General features: G+C 34.7%; 1 protein-coding gene across 3 annotated transcripts in view; it reads right to left on the bottom strand.

Moving 5' to 3' along the window:
- USP33 (ubiquitin specific peptidase 33) overlaps positions 1–23,084 on the bottom strand; it is a 42,077-nt gene that overhangs the window by 5,724 nt on the left and 13,269 nt on the right. For 2 of the 3 annotated variants that reach the window (XM_085298173.1, XM_085298175.1), the window contains 15 exons: positions 20,844–20,913; positions 19,407–19,520; positions 18,460–18,538; positions 15,780–16,200; positions 15,236–15,376; positions 12,248–12,360; positions 10,773–10,945; positions 10,567–10,661; positions 10,009–10,042; positions 9,132–9,177; positions 8,270–8,450; positions 6,873–6,999; positions 4,626–4,795; positions 3,192–3,273; positions 481–589 (listed from right to left, as the gene is read on the bottom strand). In XM_085298173.1, coding sequence (XP_085154299.1) covers positions 481–589; positions 3,192–3,273; positions 4,626–4,795; positions 6,873–6,999; positions 8,270–8,450; positions 9,132–9,177; positions 10,009–10,042; positions 10,567–10,661; positions 10,773–10,945; positions 12,248–12,360; positions 15,236–15,376; positions 15,780–16,200; positions 18,460–18,538; positions 19,407–19,520; positions 20,844–20,913 — 1,955 coding nt within the window. The remainder of the gene's footprint in view (positions 1–480; positions 590–3,191; positions 3,274–4,625; positions 4,796–6,872; positions 7,000–8,269; positions 8,451–9,131; positions 9,178–10,008; positions 10,043–10,566; positions 10,662–10,772; positions 10,946–12,247; positions 12,361–15,235; positions 15,377–15,779; positions 16,201–18,459; positions 18,539–19,406; positions 19,521–20,843; positions 20,914–23,084) is intronic. The other variant, XM_085298174.1, reaches the window with a different exon arrangement.

Genomic DNA, 23,084 nt, shown 5'->3' with positions numbered 1-23,084 from the left:
AAAGTCTTCCAGCAAAACCTTTAATTAAGCTTTACGCAGTTTAACCTTTTATTTTGGTTCAGAGACTACAGAAGGAAGAAAGAAAGGAAGAACTTGTTACATGAGGAATAAGATGAGCTTAATTTTATAGATCCATTACAATACTAACATATTCACATTGAACTATGTTTGCTATACAGAGGTATAAACAGCAAGTACAAAATTGGAATCAGAGATAAGATTACGATTAACTTGCGAAATATTTCCTCGAGTTACATTTCCATACAAACAATTATCTGGGACATCACAAGGACACTGTGGCTGCTAAGAGGACAAAGGTGGTTTTGTATAGGTATACAAATATTTTAATAAATTCTATTTGTTACATGAATCACTTATGTACATGGTAACCCAAGATCTGGAGTCATGAATATCTGATGACATCAAAAAAAAGGAATGAATGAGAATTGTTTACTTTTTTTTTTTTTTTTTTTTTTTTACCTGAATAAACATTTCCAATTCATTTTTCCTCCTTTTTTCAGTTCTTTCAGACTCTATTTGGCAGGTATGGCAAACATACAGATGATTAACAGCTGGTCCTCCTCCATACCTGCAGTGATGGTTAAAGAAAAAAGAAAACCCACAACACATTAACTTTGTGAAAAAGAGCATGTAAAAAGAATCAGGCGCCTGTTAAGACATAAACAAGCATCAGTTTCTTACAGTATGTAATAGAAGTCTGATGCATTCCAGTGCTGATCACATTTACCCACATATGGCATTATTTTCTTACTAATATTTTGTACTTGATCTTAAGACATAATGACCTTCTAAGTTCTGACTGCCTAAAGCCAGTACAAACTGTCTCTGAAACTCTGTTATAATCACATACCTTGAAAGGAGTTACTACTGGAAAAATATATTGGCAAGTGATTATTCCAAATAAATGCTCTTACATATCACGTGTGATTTATCAAAAGCCTCTGAGAAACAGTTTTATGAAAACGTTTCGGCCAGTTCTATCTTMAACTAAGCTCTAAACCTCAACGTTTTTTGTTTTGTTTGCTTACAACAACAAAAAATCCTACTGCTGCATGCTCCTACCCCACATACTTCCTTTGTGCACCAGCTGTCTGCACACACAGAAGTCTTTAGGGCCCCTGTTACTGAGMAGCACAGTACAGCAAGTACCATTCTGAACATGGGGACTGTTTTGAACACTTGCAGGCCTAGAAAATACAGCCTTATACAGAAAATGCCCAATGACTAGCAGCACTAAGAAACATATTTACCACAGCAGAAAGGTCAAGTTGAAATGCATGTTAAGAAACAAGGATATTCGTAGTGCTCCTTCCTTGCCAATTACTTATTCTTGTCAGTCATGCTCTTTTGTTATTTTTCTAAAACTTCAGATTTTTTTCTAAGACTTCCATTAAATAAGAAATAAAAGGGAATATCCTTAAATATAAGGGAGACGAATTAAGGTCCAAAAGCTGAATAGTTTTTGAACAAGAGCGAAAAAGCGACCATGTTTACTTAGAGACTAAAACTAAACTAAAATCTACCACAGAACGCATCAAATCTGAACATAATAAAACTTAGAACTGTATGTTTATCAGTCCATAAAAATAATTTGGGATGCTATTGCTTTCCTAAATACAGAAGTGTTGTATTTTACCTGAAAATTAAACAGCATTTGTACACACACGTTTGTAAGCATATACTCAATTATCACATCACAACTTCAGACTGATATTTTGTAAGATATTTCATTAAAATGGTCACCGCTTCCTACACATCAATTGTACCTTTAAAGGTCACATTATGATTTTAGATTACACTCATCAGTCYACTGTTTTTGATCAGATGTGGATTATACCATCTGATTTTGAAGCAATTCTGACTCCCAAGCTATTAGAATTGAATAATCTGCTTTTCCTTCATACTATCTCAGTAAAGTCAACTTCTACAACAGCGGTCTTGTTTCTCTTGATACTTGCCTTCCCTACCTTAAATGCTCACCCACTGCAGCCATAGTACTCCCCCCGTGATTCCTAGCTATCAGCAAGAGAAAAAGCAATGTATAGTTGCTTCAGATCTACTTTATGCAGATGTGCACATGTAGGAAGTTAGACAGAACAGACAAATATCTGCTAGATGTTTCTCAAAGTCTGGGCGATCTTCCCACCCCTGTGCCTTCTACTTATCGAGTATGACTGGAGTTTGACATCTTATTCAAAAATGAATGAGAAGCTTAAAAACATTTTCCTTCAGATTTAACAAATGTTTCTGGTATACATGTAAAGGGATAGTGCAGTTCATTTAATAGAAATACATATTTGTATTGTAAATTATCTATGACRTAGTAAATATATGTTTATGTTAGTATATGAATATGTATGTTTACATATGATGTATTTATAGAATAATTATTTGGAACAAAAATTCAGTATATGCAAGAAAGTAGAAATAAGTTGGCATAGCATTGTTTCCATCTTTCCATGTGGTTAACTCAAGCTTTTTAAAAACATGTATATATATATATATATATATATATATATATAAATAAAAATATATATGTATGTGTGTGTGTGTGTGTGTGTGTATATATCAATCTTAGCTATAAGCACTTAGGTGTCTGGGAATTAGAAAGACAAAAATAGTTGTTACAAGTGCAAGAGTTCTTAAGGTCAACAGCTAGGCTCTTCTGCTGCTTTTTTGTTCCTTTAAAAGTAGACCCATTTTATCTTAATTACTTCCATATAAGCAAGCACTTAAATCTGATCTATAGAAGTGTGGAGTAGTTATACAGAACCCTTACATCTAAGCTATTTTAAAGTACTACTGGCAGCTGAGGCTATGGATTCAAAGCCAACATACAAGAAAAGCTGTCTCCAGCCAACAAGGAAACAGGAAGCTGACACAGAGAGATCTTTCAAAGTACCTCTTGCAAAGCATACTTTTGCTGACCTACTTTTTGTTGTTTTGTACAGATCCTAAAGAACGTTTATTGATTTAATACTTGACTGTCACCTCAGTAAAACACTAATGTTCATACAGACTTTTAGTTAGTGTTATTTTGCACAAGCAAGTTATATAAATCTGCACTTTGAAAAATTTAAGTCACTAATCCCAAAAGTCTGATCTCACCGCTTGGCAAAGATTTGCTCTCAAACTCCATCATAGGACTTTTTCAGTTACATGAAACTTACCTGCTATACAAATTATCCCATATATTTTGAGGAAGCATTACAACCAGGTCTTCTATGAAATTTGCCTTTGGTGGAGGAACACCTGCAAAAGCAGAAGGGGGAAAAAAGGCCTTTGAATTTGTTTTGTTTTTGGAAGGTGAGAGGTATTCACTTTAAGAACTTTTAGGAGAGACTATGTTAGAGGTCTCTAAATCACAAACCCTGACTAGTTAAAATTAGTCATCCAAAAAAAAGTTTGTTCTTTAAGATTGTTCTTTAATTTTAGTCTCTTATGATGCCAAAAAATGTAAGAGAAACTGAAGTCACATAGAAGATTAAAGGAAAAGGATTGGAATCCTCTCTAAATGCCAATTACAAAATACTTCCGAATGTATACAGTTAAACAGTGAAAGACTTTGTTATACATGTAAAGATGCTGATTTACTAAACTGTCCTACATGAAATTCATTTGTTCCTATCAGTATTTTTAAATTACTTCAAGCCACATGAATGCTTGAAAGTTTAAAAGGAGTAAGAAACAGACGGGCTTGCAGAATTAGCAGCACTGAGTTAGAGCATATGGTAAGCAACTATGCATAACATGAAATCTTTTGAAAAAAGAACATCTAGTAGCTAGGACACACATACAAACATGAGTTATCTGTAATAACCCCTCAGAAGGAGAACAGTAGCAACAAGGGCTCACATGTAAACATACTGCAAATAGCTATAGGGGTACAGTACTCCTTTGTTAAAAAAGTTCGGTTTAGCAGAAGGTGCTATACCTGTAACTGCTAGCCTAATAGAAGTACATTTCATATTAGAAAACAAGTATGAGAATACCACATAATGGTAGCTTGGAATGTTAGCATTCATATGAATACTTTCACTAAACAGGTTTTGCTGTTATGCAATTCTCTCCTATTTTTATTAGCATTTAACACATTGAAATACAGCTTCTGAGCTTCTATACAAATATATAGAATTACTATTGTATTCATCATGCTGCTATGCACTGGATATTCTCCAGACCAAATTGTTCTGCAGCTTCCAAACCTTTTTGTTGCTTCCAGCACGCGGCAGAACAAAAATTGAGGCAAAAGACCAAAAAATTAAGGATGATAAAATGGTTTTGTTAGTTTATTTTAAACAGGAATATAGATGTTTATCATGAAAATGGATAAGTCAAATCATCTGCCCCTAAGAAGCAAGAAATCAAATATACAAAATCAARTGTGCAGAGAAAAGACAAGGTTTGGGAGGACTTCATATAGTATCATTTCCAAATTATCAGCTACTAAAAAAAGACAAATTCAAGTTACCTAGAAGTCAAAACTGTAACAAACTTATTATATTTAATCTATTTATTTCCTTTAATTACTTGTAATTACATCCCAGTACTGCTACAAGTTGACAGGCAAATCCTTTGTAAATGGTACTCTGTTACAGTCTCACCTCCATGTATACACAGAAAATCATTATTTGAAATTGGTCCTGGCTCTGCAAAAGTCTTGAACTTATTTAACCACTGTCTGGAAACATAGAATTGCAGAAGACTTGGTTCCATCATATTCAGTAGACCTGATATCCTCCGTCTTTCTCTCTGTGCTTCTTCACTGCTCTTCCTATTACAGAAATAGGACCGATTAAACAAAGACATATCCTTAGGTGGTATGCAGGTAGTGCTTCTAAGTTCTRTGCCTCTACATTCTACAGTGGTACAACAGTTGATTTAGCATGTGAAAAAAACTTGCACCTTTTACACACACGTGAATAACCTGGAGTGCTGCACCTTACAGAATTACACACCACAATAGTTAGTACTAACRGGTTTCTGTGAAGTGAGAAGGACACCAGAAACTGTGCTCTGTTAAAGCTATGCTTGTTCTTAGTACTGACAAAGCCATAGTGTGGATGTAATCATGCTTACAAGAACAAACTTTTGCCTGCCCAGTTCAATAATTCAAAGACTCCCAACAGTTCTCATCCTTCCTGCCAGTTTCAGAAAACAAATATGTGGACTGCCACAGACTGCAAACTACACTGCAGAGGTAATGCTCCACAGGAGAAGGAGATAACGATCCCTGCCCATCTGCTAATTTCCTTCACACATCTGCAGCATACCCCTTCAGGCTAAAGCCTTGCAAGCTGTAGTCCTTTGACATGCTCCTTCACATCAGAAGGAAGGTTGAACAATAAAGGAGACACTAACTCCCCTACTCCCTAGTTTGAATAATCCATTCTCCAAAAGCAGGCCTCAACCGTTCAATCCCATCCTTCAAAATCCCTAACCTGAACCTTGACTCTTAATTAGCACAAATCAGTTGATTTATGGAATCAAWTTTGTTTCAAATGGCTGTGTAGAAAAGCTTCAGTTAGGCCTAATGGCTACAAGCAATGAAGGCCATTTGGCAAATACACAGTATAGCAAAACAATAGATGAGTAGGAAAAACAAATGCTATGAACTCAATGAAAATACAACATCACTTGTCTAACTTCAGGTCAAATTTATTTAACAAAAACCCTAAGTCTGAAAACAAAATTAAAGTAGTTAAGTTCAAAAAGCATACATATCCCTACTAAATTTTCATAAAGTCCTGAAAGGGCATCACATTGTGCGTGACAAGATTTTATGTGTATGTTTGGGGGGTTCTTTGTTTAAACCAAACAAAATATTACATTATTTTAATCTTTAAAGTGTTTGCTTACAGTCAGGTATAGTGTTAATTCTCAACAATACGTCATGACTTCCACATTCCTTTTAATGGGCTTAGCTCAGACAGTGACAGGAATGAGCACTCCTAATGAAAGCTAAAGCATTCTCACAACATCTTATTCTTTAATTCTAGCACAATCTATTTTATAGTCAACTTTTAGTAGCAAATGATGTTACTAGAAGAAACTCACAATTTGAGAAGATTTCTAGAAAACAAAATATTTTAATTGCATTTCATGTTTCAAGTGCAAAAAAATCCTTAGGCCTAAGATGGTAACATGATTTCTCGCCTTTCATTTTGACTTTCAGGAAAAGATCAGCCTATAAATTCCCTGAAGTTAAATTACAGCACAGTAAATCCCCTGTTGTTCCACATCCCATCTGCTGAAGAGTTTCCACAATTCCCTTTAGAGCTCTGACAGTTCGAGCCTGTGTGAAAAACCTCTGCTTGTGCAGAATCCCTTTCCTCTAATTGAAAAAGAGGCAATCAGTTGCCAGTTCTAACAGTTGCTCAAAGTTCTCTTCTTAATCATCTTACTGTTCTGGTTATCTCCAATTTGCATAAATAAAGCCCTAATCCATTTCTTAATTTTCACTTARAACTCTAAACATATTCAAGAACACTGAAGCCACTTTACTGTAACTAGTTACATTGAAACAATCCAGTAAAACTGAGCACACTGAAACCAAACTTCAAAATTTGACAGTTTTTTTACTCTTATTGACATACAGCCTCTCTGTTATACAGTAGTAATGACCTATACAGTCTATTATAAAAGCGCTTCTCAAGCATAACAATCAACTCAGGTAGTCTGTCCAGAAGTAGTAACAGAACAAGTGTTAAAGACATAATTGAAAGATGAAGTCTCTCTCCACTATTTCTGGTTGGTCAAATTCTTCCCTTAGTTGAATGAGAATGGCCTAATTGCTTAAAGAGTTAACGTATTTGACTAATTTGAATATCATTGTGCTTTTAACTTCTTACCTGTAGAAGAGAACATATGCTTCTGCATTTTGCACAGTGGATTCAGATACTTCTGTGACACTCTGATCATCAAATTCATACCACAAATTATTTAAATTGTTTCGACAATAAGCTATATAATGTCCACCTAGAGTGTTAGAAGGCAAGAATTATTAAAAAAAATGTTTATAGCTCTCCATTTTACTTACTTTCCATGCATTGCATAGTAAGTACAAGGAGTCTTTTAAAAAGTGAGTAACTTACTAGCAGACAATACTTGGATATACATACTAACTTCTCTCGGATTCAGGATCAAATTCTTCTATATTAGCTAGTGAAGAGTGGGAMACAGTTTTCAGCACACTCTGAACTCTTCAAGTAACTTGTAGTCTATCATGTTCCTCATGGAACTCAAATCAGACTAAGACTGCTTGAACAATTTACCAAAATTAGTTTGTAGAAACTCCTCAAGTCTTAGTATGCTTTATAATAGAAATAAGCACAGTTGCATAACTGCTATATGATATCAAGATCATACTTAACAATTCTCACTGTCATAATACAATTATTATTTCTTGAAAACAATTAAACTGACAGTTATTAAATAATCAAATACCTACTAAACTGATTAAGAGTCAAGCACTAAACCGATGATGAGAAAACACTCAGAAAAAGCAGTGGCAAAACAACTTCATCTAAACAATGAACCTCAGTTCAGTGAGGAGTATCTCCTATAGGAAAAAAATCTATGAAGTTCTAGGCTTCTGTCTTCAAATTTACTTTTCTCCTAGTTTAACAGATCTTATAAATACAAAAGCACCTGGCCTTTTGCCTGCTGTCAGCAATAAGATTTCTTCAGCTACTCATTTTGCATAAATAGCAGTTATTGCCTATGTTGGGTTAACTGCCACAGTATTTTTTGTTTTTTAAATTACTGGTATATTTGTACTCTTCCCCCAAAAGAAAGAAATATAAAACACCCAAACATTAGACATACATACATCAGCTATGGAGAGTAGTAGATTAATTGATAATCTGCTGAGACGCAACACTAACATTTATACATTCATGCTGTTTACTTTCAATAGCATAAAAGGAAGAGGGAATAGTTGGAGAGATCTTTGTTGTTTTGGGGGTGAGGGATGCTGGAGTTTTGTGCTTGCTTTATATTCTAGCATCCGTTAATTTTTTGGATTGCAATTTTATTTAGCAACACTGTACAATTTCATAGACATGTATTCTTTAAGATTAAGYCTTCTTATAGTTTTAAGGGCAAAAATCTCAGAACCTTTCACATTTAAAAGTTAACAATGCTTAACAATGCTTATCTACTGACTCTTCGCTACATAAACATCTTTAAACAGAAATGCTGACGTGAATATCAATTGCAAATACAAAACTATCAGCCTCATACTTACTGCTGGCAGTTCCATGATGACAGATTACAGATAATAGATCGTAAGTCACTATTTGAGCTGGACTGTCCTTAGCAAGGAAAGGCTGAAGATCAAGTCCTTCCAGGGGAAAGGATACATGAGTCCCAATTTTTGTGGAAAACATAAGTTCATGTCTAAATCTTTTGAGATGAATGCACAGTATCTGTAAGAAGGATCAACAGCCTCAAGACCTGTACATGCTATTATTTGATAACCATACTGTATATGCCATCCTTTCATCATATCAGAAGTCTCATTTATCTCTATGGCATGAGGCAACAGATCGAGCTCTGTGTTCCAGTTTTTAAATCAGCTGTGGCTCAAGCAGTTACAGATGAATTAGGAATTTTCTAAAGGACTTTTTATATTGACACTGTAAGAGACAGTCCTGAAAAGTTATTAACACTAATGCAGTAACGAAGGACATAACTTTTCTCTTCTCTAAGGCACCTATTGCACATTCTTGTAATGAGGGACATTCCTCCTGATTATTGCAGCCATCAACTCATGTTTCGAAGTCCAAAATTAATTACTTTTAAAACACAAAACATAACTTGCCAAAAAGATTTGAGTCTCGCTATAGTATTTAATYCTATGCTACGGCATAAACGAGGCTGACAATAACATGGGAAAAAAAACTCTAACTTCACTTTTCATTATGAATGTTCACCTTCTTATAAGGTGCATAATCAAATGCTACTCACATTATATTATTTGCATTTCAGGATAGATATGCTTTCATGATGTAATGTTATAAACATTATTTACTCTGTGCAACTTGTTAGCCTTACCACATTCCTAATCATGCAGAAAAAGTGCTTTAAAGTGCATGTGGTAACAGTACCTCAGGAAATTTTTGCACTTTGCAGAATTTAACTCCATTTCTTAACCTAAGCAAAAGAAAAACAAATAAATGCTTAGTTCTAAAAATGTTTTGTTTCATTGTGCTAGATCAGTAAGAGACATGACAAAGTCTAAGATGAACATTAAATTTGTAAACACAAAATATTTCTGGAATGCAGACTACACATAGACTAGCCAAATTATACAATGACGCTCTGGAAGAAAAGATTTTGTTCTGATGAAAAATTCAAAGCAATGCCTACAGATAATTAAGTTCTATCTAGCTAATAGTTTCTCCTGGCATAGAGAAAACAACTCAAAGCTTCATGGAAGTTGACTATTCGGCAGGGGGAGGGGGATCCAACTAAGTTTATCTTAAGAAATTACCTACAACAGCTCATCAGTTATGTAGCAAAAAAAATGACACTCTTTTTCCAGACAGGGCTTTAAGCAGTTTTTTGAACTTTTCTGTTCCTTGCTTCTTTGTCTATCAATGCTATAGCACATTTTTTTTTCTTTTCTTTTCTTTCCTTTTTTTTTCCTTTTTTTTTTAAAAAAAAAAACACAGTGAAGTAGGCTACTGCATCTTAATGAAAGCCTGCTAGTACTCTAGAAGTCTAGCAGCTTTTATCTTGATCAAAAGAATTTAGAATGGTCTATAATTGTATGGAACAACAAAAGAAGTAACCACATTTGGTTTATAATAAAGTATTGAGTCAGCACTGCCCAACTCCTGCGCCTTTGTTAACAGGGGCAGCCATAGCACAGGGTAGTATCAAAAGAATACAGGTACTACAACATATTCAAAAGAAATAAATGCCTCTTGACTAACAGCAAAAAACTAAGACAAATTAAAACACATGTAAAAGTTAGCTTACTTTTTACACTTTCCACAACTGTACATGTTATCACCTGCAAACATAGGAGAGAAGAAAAATAGCCATTATTGTTCAGATTCTTATCCTTCAAGTTCACATATCAGCTACTTAAAATTTCAAATGAATTTGTCGTTACATTCAGCATTTAACTGCTACGAGAGTGTTGACATTACAACTAGATAGAAAAGGTTAAGTTTTATGCTTTCTACTATGAAGCAACAGTCAGAAAAGATGATGCTGTATAATTTAAAAGGGAAAACTTACTAGTGCCTACACGAAGGATATGAGGAGGAGCACTGAAACAGTTTTTTGTTGATATTTCATTAAGCCAAATTCAGTTTCACCTGACATCTCTAAAGTAGACTTTATGGGGATTTCTTGACTCAAAATTCAGTTGAGTAGGAAACTTACCTTTTTTAAATGAATGATTCCATAAGCAAGGAATAACTGTATTAGAGTCTAATAGGCAGCCTTTCCTTAATTGCTTAAAGCAAAAATTAACTAATCTTTTTAATCACAGTTGAAAAAGCAAGTATACTAATTTAATTAACCTCTTACCCTTGAGCTCATCTCTGGCGAAAAAGGCAGCAAGACAATCTTGTAAGTTTACAACTGGACCCCAAAACCAGCTAGGAACACATGAGACAACAAACCTGAAACATCATTGACAGAAAAGAAAAAACAAACAACAAATGTTCTGCCAGAAGAGCAGAAACTGGAATTAGAAAAAGAAAAATAAATAAAACAAAGTAAAAATCATTTACCTTTTGAAATACTCCATAAAAAAAGCTATCCATCCCTGGGGTGCATATGCTTCTCCACATGATCCTGCTTTGACCAGAGAAGTCTGATGACTTGCCGAATGGAGTTTAGCAAGATCTTCCTTACCTGGAATAGGCAAAGACAGATCCTGAAAGGTCTCCAGGGTTACAGACACCTAAAGCAAAGAACAAATGAAATAAAAGAATCAAGAGAAACAGTAAACTGAATTCTGTAAAGTTCACCAGCAGCAACCCAGTTGTTGTGTAGCCTCAAATTCCACTAGGTGGCAAACCAGTTATCAATTAGGCTATGTAAGAGTTCATGGTCCAGGGTGGGAGAGGAATTAGAGAGAAAGAGCATACGTGTGCCAAAGTGAGTGAGCTTGTACATTATCATCACTGAAGCTTTGGTTATTTTCTTATGCTATTATTAATCATTATTCTTCYTAGTGATACAAAGCCCAAAGATTTTTGCCTCAGGCTCTCGTCATACAAGCTAGTTTTAGAAAGCTTCAGCCTATTGTTCTGACAGAATTTTACTCAGACATTATCTTGATCTGATATAACCAGATYTACTGCCAGAGACTATCTATTCCCCCAGCTGCACACGTTATTTCTCTCATGCTGTATTTAGTGATCACATTGAGTGAAACAGTCAAGTAAACTAAAAAAAAAAAAAAATCACTTTGCATTTGTTCACCAGATCAGCCTATGGTTAGTGAACATTAAACCATATCCTTTGTCTACAACAAAGGTTTACCTATCCAATACTTGGTACTATTACTTTGAAATTGATGAGGTATACTATACATGCTTAGATAATTAGGTTTGTTCTAAATGCTCACCTGTACTGTTCTAAGTAATTCTATTAGCAAATATTACCAAAAAATTACTGTTCCTGTGACACAGCACATCATCCAGCAGAAGGCTGARCTTCAGAAACTAGTTTGTGATATCACTTGTAAAAGTAAATGCCTTTAGCTGGATTTTTCCAAATGGCTGAGGTTTCTCAGCTTCAATTTATCTGATAAATTGTTCTACTTTAACATCCTTTACCATTTTTCACTTTTCTTTATAACATTATATACCTGACAACTTATCACAGTAATAAGTATGCATTAGGAAAAATCAGAACATTACCAAAAACTAATCATACCTAAGAACTCAAAGAGCAACTTGAATTCAACTTTACTGTAAGCCAGCACTCAAAAAGTTACTTTTCAGCTGTGTTAATTCCTAGCTGAATAAAAGTGAGTTAGTCTACATACAAAGTGCTGGTAACAGCTTCTACAAGGATTTGAGTAAACAAGTATGGAACAGCCTTACCTTCTAAGGAAATCTGCCACAAGAAATAAAAGATTACCAGGGAATGACTACATCCTTAAACCCCAAAATATTTGTATTTGAGCGGGGAAGGGTAAGGAGGGAAACAAACACCCACACAAGAGAAATACCCTGCACACACACTCCTTACTTACCCGATCACAAGTCAAGCACTGTACTGAGCTTATTATAGTGCCATCAAATATGTCAGAGATAACACTCCTATACTTCTTGCGTTTCTTCCTTTTTGGTGAAGGCACAGTTGAAACTAGTATAAGATGACAAAAATGAAAGTAATCAAGATACTGTAGGATCCTGTATTCCTTGAGCTTTGCATAATATAAAGACATCACATATTTAAGATTAAATTATGGGAAAAGCTTCCTTTTCTTTTTAGTAAAAATTTCTCAGAGATTTCACAACCAGATTACTGCTACTACCCAGTAATTCATTTCAATTCCTCAAGCAGCTTATAGGGACAAAGACTAGAAAGTTTTGCTGCTTTTTGAGTAAGACTCAAACTACTAATCTTGAAATCCATAGCCTATTACTATCAGATTAATCTCAGCAGTAATCCTCCAAAGTATAAATTTAAATAGGCAGATTCTATCTGACATGTAGTTTGATCATATTTTTCCAGGAAGTTTTAACCACATTGGGCCAAAGAGCTGAGAACTCATATACAATCTTACTGTATTACAACATTGATGACAGCAGGTTCAAGCAGACTAAACATAACTAGTGTCTGATTTAAACAGCTGCTGGTTAAACCCTCCCCAGCAAAGAAAAAAAAAAAAAAGCACTCACACACCAACACACACACCCAAAACCAACTCATTCCCCTCTCATCCTCACTAATTAAGCCACCTTAAATGAAGCAGTCTCTTGGGCTCTAAATGTTTCAGAAATGGTAGCCTGAAACAAAGACTGCAAACTCTCTGCTGAAGTCTGTACATTACCCAAGAGACTGCTGAAGTCTTGTAGGAGTCAGAAGCAAACCTTGCCAAACTACCACCAGTCAGTAAGGAGACAGGCAGTGAAACACAGAACTAGTTATAGCAAAAAGGAAAGCAAGTAACTCCAATACACCTTTCATAAAAGCGCCACCTCCCAAGGCTCCTTTGTAGATAAGCAGCTTRTACATTAGCAAATACCCATGGCTCTCTGCTGTCCAGCAATATTAGATATCGCCTGTCTCACCCCTACCTAGAAAAATGTCTAAAATAATGGGAAAAGTCTGAATTTATCACTGACAGAAAGAAAAGCTGTTAGAAGTAGTTTGAGAAGTCCTCTTCCCAGATCAGAGGGATAGATATATATTATTCAGCATGGATACAAACCACATTATATTGTCTTTTGCCTCAAAATCTGTAAGGTTCATTTCAAATCATTTATTTTGCCACCACATGGCTTTAAGATGCTTCTAAAGCTTCCATCTATCTAGTGATTTTTGAGACGTGCCATATCTATCACAATCCATGTTAACAAATAGCAGGAAGAAATGGAAGACAGACAAGCAGAGGCATCTTAAGAGTTGTGGCACCCAAAAAACACCATTTGCTTTCAGCTAGGAGAATAGGTATATTTATTTGACTAGGTAATTACATGTCATTCACWGGTTCTAGCTCAGGGAATAAAGAAAAGCAAGCTTGTGAGTCTGCAAATGGCTGCACTRCTACTTTCCTAGACATTTCTATTGCATACATTTACCTGCTCTCTCAATACTCTGTAAGTATGACCAGGAGTGAGGTTGTTACAAAGCGACAAAAATTAGAGTAGTTGAGGTTGGTAGGGACTTCTGGATATCATTTGGTACATTCTTCTTCAAAGCAGCACTAGTTTTGAACAGTGAAAAACCCACCTCTGAAGATGGATATTCCACAACACCTCTAGACCACTGTTCCAATACTCAACTATTCATTTCAAAGACTTTCTTTCCATTTAATAGAAATTTTCCTTACTGCATTTTTCCTCCATTTTCATTTGCTGTATGGTTTCAAGAACAATCTGGCTCTGTGTTCTCTGAAGAAACCAAACTGTGCCAGTCTCTCCTTGTACACCACAGGCTCCAGCCATCTAACATCCTGTCTAACATGCTCTAGGTGACCCTGCTTGAGCAGGGAGGTTGGACTAGATGATCTCCAGGGGTCCCTTCCAACCCTACCCATTCTGTGATCTTGGTTATCTTCTGACGGACTCACTTCAGTTTAAGTCTTTCTTGTACTAGCAAAGCCAAAACTATAGACAGTACTACTGATGCAGTCTCATAATTGCTGAATAAAGGGAAACAGACCAAGGAGGTCAAAGGAAGAGACTCAAGACCATTTAAACTTCCCATCCAATATCAGCGTTAGAGTAACAAAAGGAAAAGTAAACATTCAGAGCTGAATCATTTGCTGGATGAAAGAGGATCACAGTATTGAAAGATTTGTTTGTTTTTAATGTTAGCCTTAAAACTGTGTTCTAAACTATGAGCTTTTATTAAAATACTCTACTGTTAGAGAAATAAAGCCAAAAAAATCGTATTGCATTGTTCCTTGTGCCCTAAAACTGCAYTGTCCTGGAGCTGAAGGTAAAAGTCTAAACTTTTTGGATGACATCTGATGCCATGGAAAACACCAAGAGAAATAAGCTACACTGCACAAACACTAACCACCAGACAGTAGCTACACTAAAGTGATTTATCCATAGCAAAGGTATGACTTACTGAACTTCTACTGAAGAACCTGTGTGCGTCTCCTCTGAAAAGCATTCACTTCTCTTTCTTTCTGTGGGTACTACCCTCTCACATTTGCCCTCTCTCCAAACAGAGGCAGAAGAGGAAGTTCTCTAAAAATATTATTCCACTCTCCAAAAGCAGAGGGGCAAACAGTATCCATGCTTCGAAAGAAAGAAACAGTCAAAAGCTCACAAAAGTTAAGGGACTTCTACTATACATCCAGCTTGAATAATGACCACTGACCTGTTTCCCATTAGTGAAAGGAGACAAACACTGTAAGCTGCATTGCTACACAAGCAGTGTGGTACAAAAACAAAGCAAGTGCTCCACCTCTAAAAGCCTGCTGTATAGAGGCTAAGACAGAAGAGACAAAACAAGAAGTATGGAGCAATTCAGTTGCAGTAGGAGATAAAAGGACCTATACCTTTTTTGTGGGCTGGTGCCAGTGTAGGGCACGATGAGCATGATTTAGGAGGACTGTTTGATAAGCGTGCACTCATCCCTTCGTTTGTTGAGGGGCTCTGGACTGCAGATAGATCATTCACATGGACCTCACTGACATATTCTGCAATTAATATTTGCATTATGACACAAATTCTAACAAAAAATTTACTGCAGAATAAACTGACACAAKGGTTACACAGGTCATTTATCTACATTGGCAGGTCAACGGGCATTTACAAATACAGCATGATTTCAATTCACATATTAAGTTAAAAATTAAACCAAAAACACTCCCCCTCCCTTTTAGGTTATCTGAACCTTATCCAGTACAAATCTTTAGCTTTCCAAGTGAATTCAAATTGGACTACAAAACATCTGAACTGAAAGATAAATTAAGAAGATGCATTGTTTACACATGTCCTATTAGATCTATAGCTCTACAGTATTCCAGATCTCATTTCCACTTGCACAGTTATGTCAGCTAAGAATGTGACTATTTCAACTGCACATTAGGAATGTCTTACCTGAGAATCTGCTATGTATCTGTACTTTGACAGTTTCTTGATTATTTAAAAATTCAGTGGTTTCTGAAGCAGCATTTACATCTTTTTCTAAGTCTTCCATAGAACTTTCTTGGCTAAGTTTGTTGCACAACGCTTTTTCTTTCTGCCAGTCCTTGGACATTACTGAGCTGTTTTCATCATCATGAATTAACATAGTTGTCTCTGCAGGATCCTCTAAGACAGGTTTGAAGACAGACTCATTTTCTGATTTGTCACCAGCACCACAGGATTCACAAGACTGAAAGACTATATCTGATGGGCTCTTGTCTCCTTCCATACTCTCTTCAACACTCATAGGTTGGGCATCTTCCACTTCCACAATTGGCTCTTTTAATTCTTCATGAAGCAAGTCCATTAGACAACGTAAAAATTCTTGTGCATCCTAGGATTTTTAAACAAGTTTTACAACATAGCTTTAATATTTTCCAAATACAATGGAATATTGTTAAAAAAAAGGGGGGGTATGAATAAYTAGAATGAAAGCTACAGCTAACTGTTAACAGTTTTAGCATAAATAAATTCCCCTGCCTCCAGTCTAAAGTGGAAAAGAAATTTAATTTTCAGACAATATGCATCTCCTGTATCCATTTCTGATGTGTCAACAAGGCATCTTGAATATGAATAGAAGTTTCCTCCTAAACTTTTCTCCTGCTGACAAGCTTTTTTAGTAACTTCAACAAAAATACTGCCATGGCTTATATATACAATAAATGTAACTCAAGCAACTACCAAGAATGTGGCCAGACTCCAACTTTGCTGGTAACAGACTGTTTTAGGGGCAGATCTGAAACCTTATGCAGTATCTTCAGTAAAGCAATCAGAGTCTTGCCTTCACTGGGCATGAAAGTTCTTAATTAAAACGGATTACAGTACATTTACCTCAGCTTTCCAATTGTATTATACTGGCAATGATAGGTCTTAATTTTTCTTCAAGCCCAAACAAGATTCCTTAAGAACTATCATTCTTTCCACAGAGAGTTGTGAAACATTACTGCCAGTCTAATCTGTGTTTGGAAATAACACTAAAAAAAAAAAAAMCCATCAAATTTCAAAATCCACCCACCAGCTGTGTTCCTGTGGATAGAGAATATCAAATAAAAGCAGGCATGGAAGAGAACTATAGCCTCTTTTTGGTAACTACTAGTGCTTCCATTTTCCTCTTTATAGTTTAGTTGTTCGTAATAATCACTTTCACTTTTCAGCATTCCCACCCCACCCAACTTAATAAGCAGTTACTTATTAAGCTCTAACTGCTGACTGGCAGACACTCAAACATTCTTGTTGTTTGGTTAATAAAAACCACACACGCTGTTACTTTCTTATAAATTACAGCTATCAGATGCAGAATTTTTTTTTCATTATCCAAGTCCCAAATCAATAAGCCTATCTGCTGATAGTGCTTTTACANAAGTTCAAAACTTCAGAATGTTTACTGGTTAATCTACATCTCAGTTTAACAAAGTAATTCCTTTTTTTTACTGAAATTGGACAAAGCAGACCAACTAGATGCCCAGCTTGTGCGGCTGGGCAATAGGAAAGTGTCAGTTACATAGAACCTGTTATGTTTTAATTGTTTATGTGAAACCTGTTACTAAACACAACTGAACTGTGATCCAGGCAGAATATAAAGGTCTCATTAAGTGTTACTATACATAAAACAAACACACACACCCACCAACACACACACACACACCACTCTATTCAGTGTTTAAAGCTTCAGGAATCCAGTTTCCACATAGTTTGTTAGGTTAAAGATTAATGTTTTCYCACTTTTCCAGAAAGTCAAGTAGGTCTTAAGAAACTAATAAGAAAGTTAAACTGTCCTAAACCACTAGAATAATTCACCACATGAATCAATATGGAGATTACTATTTAAACTCTTACTTTACAGCCACATGCAGCATTTGAAAAACAAAACGTGGTTTGAATCCTCCAATCCACCAATGAACAAATTAATTGATACAGCAAAACTTTAATAGGTAGTTGAAATTTGGTAAGGATATAAGCTAGCTTTACTAATTGGAAAACTAAAGGTCCTCCTGCCAAAAGCTTTTAATAAAAAATCTGCAAACTATATCAATGCACCAAGATACTGTCTGAAAGATCACACACAGAATGCCTTTACTAAGTAATAATTCATGCCTACTTAACAGCTTACCAATTTACAATTCCCATAATGCTGTATGTAAAACAGATATGAATTGTTTTTAAGACAGCTAATAAATGAAAAAAAATAGGTAAAGTGAACTTAAAAGAATTTAGCTGGCAGACAAATACAAAAAAAAACTATTATAAATTTTTTTGCTTTTATGAATACCTTTATTTTATTTTCTGGGACTGAGCAGTCATTAACAGTGTTACTGAACACAAATAAGGAAGTTTTAGGTACTCATCTAAATATTCCTGAAAGGGAGGAGAAAAATTATTCTCAAAAGTCAGAGCCTGATACAAATAAGCAAAACAGCCAATTTAAATGTTGAAAGTAGTTTCAAATGATCTAGATTTGAAGCACCTAAACAAAAGTTCATGTTGAAATTGCTTTAAATAAACACAGGAAGTATAATACTTTAACCCTTAAATTTAAAAAATAAAAAAAAACCTTAAGGCTCAGGCAGACTTAAAATACAGCAAGATGCTTTACCTGTTGAGAATAGCCTCGAAATGTTGGATTAACAGTTTTAATTCCTTGAAATAAGCCAGTAGGAACAACAGAACCAGGCCTAAATGAAAAAAGTTTTAAGTATATATTAAAAAAAAAAAAAAGCATTTAAATGGAATTTTCCATCTTTACTGGGATCATAATTTTACCTGAAATTGGACTATGACAAGTCTAACAGTTTAATATCAATCTTAGCCCACCATAATTTTGGTATTGAGTTGTTAATTATATAAAGAAAAATATTTTTGTATTTCTCATCTGACAGAAATAGCAAAGACTGTAATAGCCATTTTTATTAGTCACATCATTTAAGGTTCACATCATCCAATCGTCTCCGACACAAAGAACTGGACATTCTTCACACTAAGCACAATTAGTATTTAACTGTTTTGTAAGTCTAAAGTATTTTCTAGAAAGAGATAAATTCAATGCAATGAAAAGCAATTGATAAAACACTGATATAGAACCAAGGACAAGACAGATCTAAAATATGTAACTACTTTATTTCTTTCAGATATAAACCTGTTTTTGATAACTTAAGGCTCATTTGTACAACGCTTATTCATATATTTCTTGATGTAATTTGTAGCAAGGAAGATTAATCAATTATCTACCCTATCTTTGGCAGATATGGAAAACAGGTTATGATTTGCAGAATTTATACCCTCCTTAGTCTTTCTCCTCCAAAGCAAAAGGCTAACCTTTTCAGCTCTTCCTTGAAGATCACCATTTCTTCCACACAGTTTTCCTACTGAAATGGACCTTTATTTCCCAAATGTCATGTACTGGTCTTTCAGAACAAACTTTTAATTCAAACCAGTAATTCTGTGATACAGACAAGGAAATACTTATACATAGGATAGATTGATCCATCTACACCAAGTCCATCTCTTACTTATAACCATTTCATCATCAAAATGATACAATACCTGCTTTTGTGCCAGAGTTCTGTCATGAGTTTGAGATAACTCTTACAAATTGCTGGTTTCTTATCTGTTCTGGCTAAGGCTCCACAGTCAAGAAAAAAGTATGTCAAAGGAGGGCTAATTAAAAAGAAAAATACAATAGTTTTCAAGTAGTTAAAATACAAAAGGAAATACATACTTTGTACAAGACACTCATCAAAAGTAATTACTATTAGGAAAATGGACAACTCCATTTCCTGGGTCCTTAAGTGCTGTAGCCAAATATTTCCTAGTCTGACAACCTCACTGGTAAAGCAGCTCTGCTCCTCAAACTTAATCTGATATTTATTAAAGCACTAGATTTGTCCAATGGGATTCATACTCAAGGCAAATTCTACCGTCATCACAGAAATACACATTCACCTCTATGGCAACAATTACAACAAGCCTAGACTATAAATAGATACCAAAATCTTTTTGCAGGCATCCAGTAATGCCACATGATGTTTCTGGATAAATAATTTCTACTTAATTCATTATTTACCCATTTACTTCATGGTGTCTTGCCAACTCTCATATTCTCTCTCCCCACCCTTTTCCAAGTCACACCACCTTATTTAAGTTGAACTTTTTACACAAAACTAATGGCAATATTCCAGCATACTTGCAAAGTTTGGTATTTCTTAGATTAGATGCTTTATGCCATTTCTCCACCTTCTAGAGAAAAGYAGAAAATTACAGCATCAATATTCCTCATAGCTCCTTTTTCCCTGAGTAGATTTCCAGTAAGGTCTATTGAACCTTGCTCTGTTTTGAACTGTAGCCAAAAGCAGTTGCTTACAGTAAGCATACATGATATATGGTTAAGTATTGTCCCAGCCTCTAACCATCTGCAGTGCAAGAAACTCCACAGATGGATAGTGTTTCTACTTCTGTAGCCTTATATTTCTCCTTTGTGAGCCTGTCCACCATCTCCAAGTAGGGAGATGATATTGTATTCTAGACATTCCTAGGACAATTTAGCACAGTAATAATACTCCACAGGTATAGTTTGTAAGTACCAGATTTGGACCTTTTAATCTTAGCTCTTTTCTAATTGGGTTTATATTTATTAATTTCCTTTGGCTTCTTCTGCTAAGGGAAAAAACCCAAGTTTGTATCTAGGGTGTTTTGGGTTTTTTTTTTTTTTTTTTTTTTAATCAGCCTTTCTAACTTCTAGAATTACATATATTTTTATTGAAGAGAGCAAGGAATTAGAATGAAATAGGTAAAAACCTGACTAATCCTTATCCCATAATACTTTATTGTATTGGTAACACAAGTGCTTGTAGTATGCAAGATTGAGCTTTAACAGAAATATGGCCTCCGCCATGGAAGGCCAGGCCTTCACAATCTGTTACTCAATCTTCAGAAAACGTATGTCTACACAAATAAAGCTACATACATATCCATTTTCCTTACCAGTTGGAAAGAGCCTGTAAAGCCGCATTCATGTAACATGTGTTTCCAATATTTTTTAATCCTGTAAGACCTGAAAAATAGTTAATAGTCAGCAAGTGCCCTAAGTTAACTCCCTAGGAGATGTGCATTAAACTCTGCTGTATTATATCTGTCAATTGACTTCTCATGCCAGTTAGAACATAAAGGTGTAACAAAAAGAAATATTGGACTCCTAAGGGAATAATAATCTATCTAGAAAAAGTAATTTATATTTTTATTTTGGCTAAAACACTTCAGACAAGTAGACTGTACTTCATCTTCTTAACTTGCAATGTTTTATAACAGTTGCAGACTTATTTTAAAAGTGTTTATCAGTAATACATTTAAGTTTTACTTGAACTTAATGATATACCAGTGCAGTTAAGTTTTTTCTGTGCTGTGTTCAGAACAGTTAATCATAATATCAAAGGCTTTTAAAGGAAGCTTTCATTCTTCTATTTAAAGTTCATGCTAATAGTTAAGATTAGATTATACATTCAAAATCTACTGAGCATGTAACTATCCCAGAAGCAAAGATTTAATTAACTTACAATCAGTCTCTTTCTAAGCAGACTAAACACCCTAATCTTTATACACTGTTCAGTTTATGCTACCCCAAGAATTAATTTTCAAGCTCAGACTGTTTACTTTCTTTACTGATAACTGCAAATAGCTTTTCCATGCACAAGTTATAATTAAGAAACTTTCAATAACTAACACATCAAATAGTCATCAAAAGTACTCTAAACATCTGAAGAGAAGCTACTTAGATGAGCCATAACTAGCATGCTCTAAAGTCAGTGAAAAAAAAAATCAGCTGAAACACTTGTCATTCTTAGCTAGTGCAACATAATGAAGTAATTAATTTCAAGATCTCACACAAAAATTGTGAGAGAAAGCACAGTAACATTTATGACTCAGAATCACCATCTTAATTGCTAAAACTGGAAAGCTCAGAATATTTAACACCATTGGCTTGATGTAATCCTTAAAACACAGGAATTGCATCTGATCATTTTGGTCTTTGACAAAAATAAAATCCTTCTACATCTTAATAGTAAAAAGATTTTGGTTGCTTCAGTTGAGTTTCAGAAGGCTCTACTATCTCTCTGAATTGAAATAGTCCTGTGCTTCCTACATGTAAACCTGCATTACATTAGCCCTTTCAATTTCTACTACAAAATAAAGGACAGTCATTCTTACTAAAATAGAAGAGAAGCATCATCATATTTTAGGCATTTTTAACAGCAACAGATACTTCAAGAAGTTATTCTCACTCCAGTTTTACAGTCTGCACATAAGTAATTTCAATAAACAGGTTCAGAAATCAAATAACTTGTGAAAAAAATTATTGATTCAAGTTTTATATAATTTGATAGCTAAATTTTTATATGTTGCAGTCATTTTTTGTATTACTTTATTGTGCTTTCCAATATATGCTTTATCAAAAATAATTTAAATTAAATTTTAATTTCAGAACAAAGTTAACGCAGAGTTGGAGAAAATTTTGAGAAACATATGGACATAATCACAACATTGCTACTGGGAACTATACCACAATTCTACTGATATATTACTTCCATAGAAGTTACCTCCTCAAAATATTCACAGGACAAAAGACAATCAGAGATAGGAGAAATCAACTAGGAATAAAATGCATGGTTTATTGATTTAAAGACAGATGGTGAATCAGTGGGGTGCAGACATATCAAGACAGACTGTCAGATGACAGAAGAGGCGAAGATGAGTTTTGGCCAGTGTTGACAGAGACAAGTTGAAGTAGATGAGTAAAGGAGAAATGAAATCCGTGAATTAGAAACTTTTATCACTGATGCAAAAACAAACTGCCTTGACATATTCACCGGCATCTCAAAAATACTAGTTTAGACTTATCTATTGGTTACATATTTCTAAGGAAATGGTATTCAGAAATATATTTACTTTTAACAGAAATAGTGTCAAACACTTTTTTTTTTTAAAGTGACCAACAACAGCTTAAGACTTCTAAGAAATAATAATCATGATGTTCTCTTGTGAAATGAGAAATTAAAGACTTCACCGTATGGTGATTCATCCACTCTTGTGTTTACATTTTCATCTTTATATTAACTATTAGGCTTGGGTTAACTTTTATAACAAAAAGGCTTGGAAATACATGAAATCCATTACTGAGAAGGAAAGAGGAAGAAAAAAAAACTAAACAACAGCGAAATAACCATGCTA

Source organism: Rhea americana, unplaced genomic scaffold, assembly GCF_003343005.1.
Source record: "Rhea americana isolate MKP2758 unplaced genomic scaffold, rheAme1 scaffold_136, whole genome shotgun sequence".
In the NCBI taxonomy this organism is placed as follows: domain Eukaryota; kingdom Metazoa; phylum Chordata; class Aves; order Rheiformes; family Rheidae; genus Rhea; species Rhea americana.
This window is presented reverse-complemented; position numbering and strand designations above follow the sequence as displayed.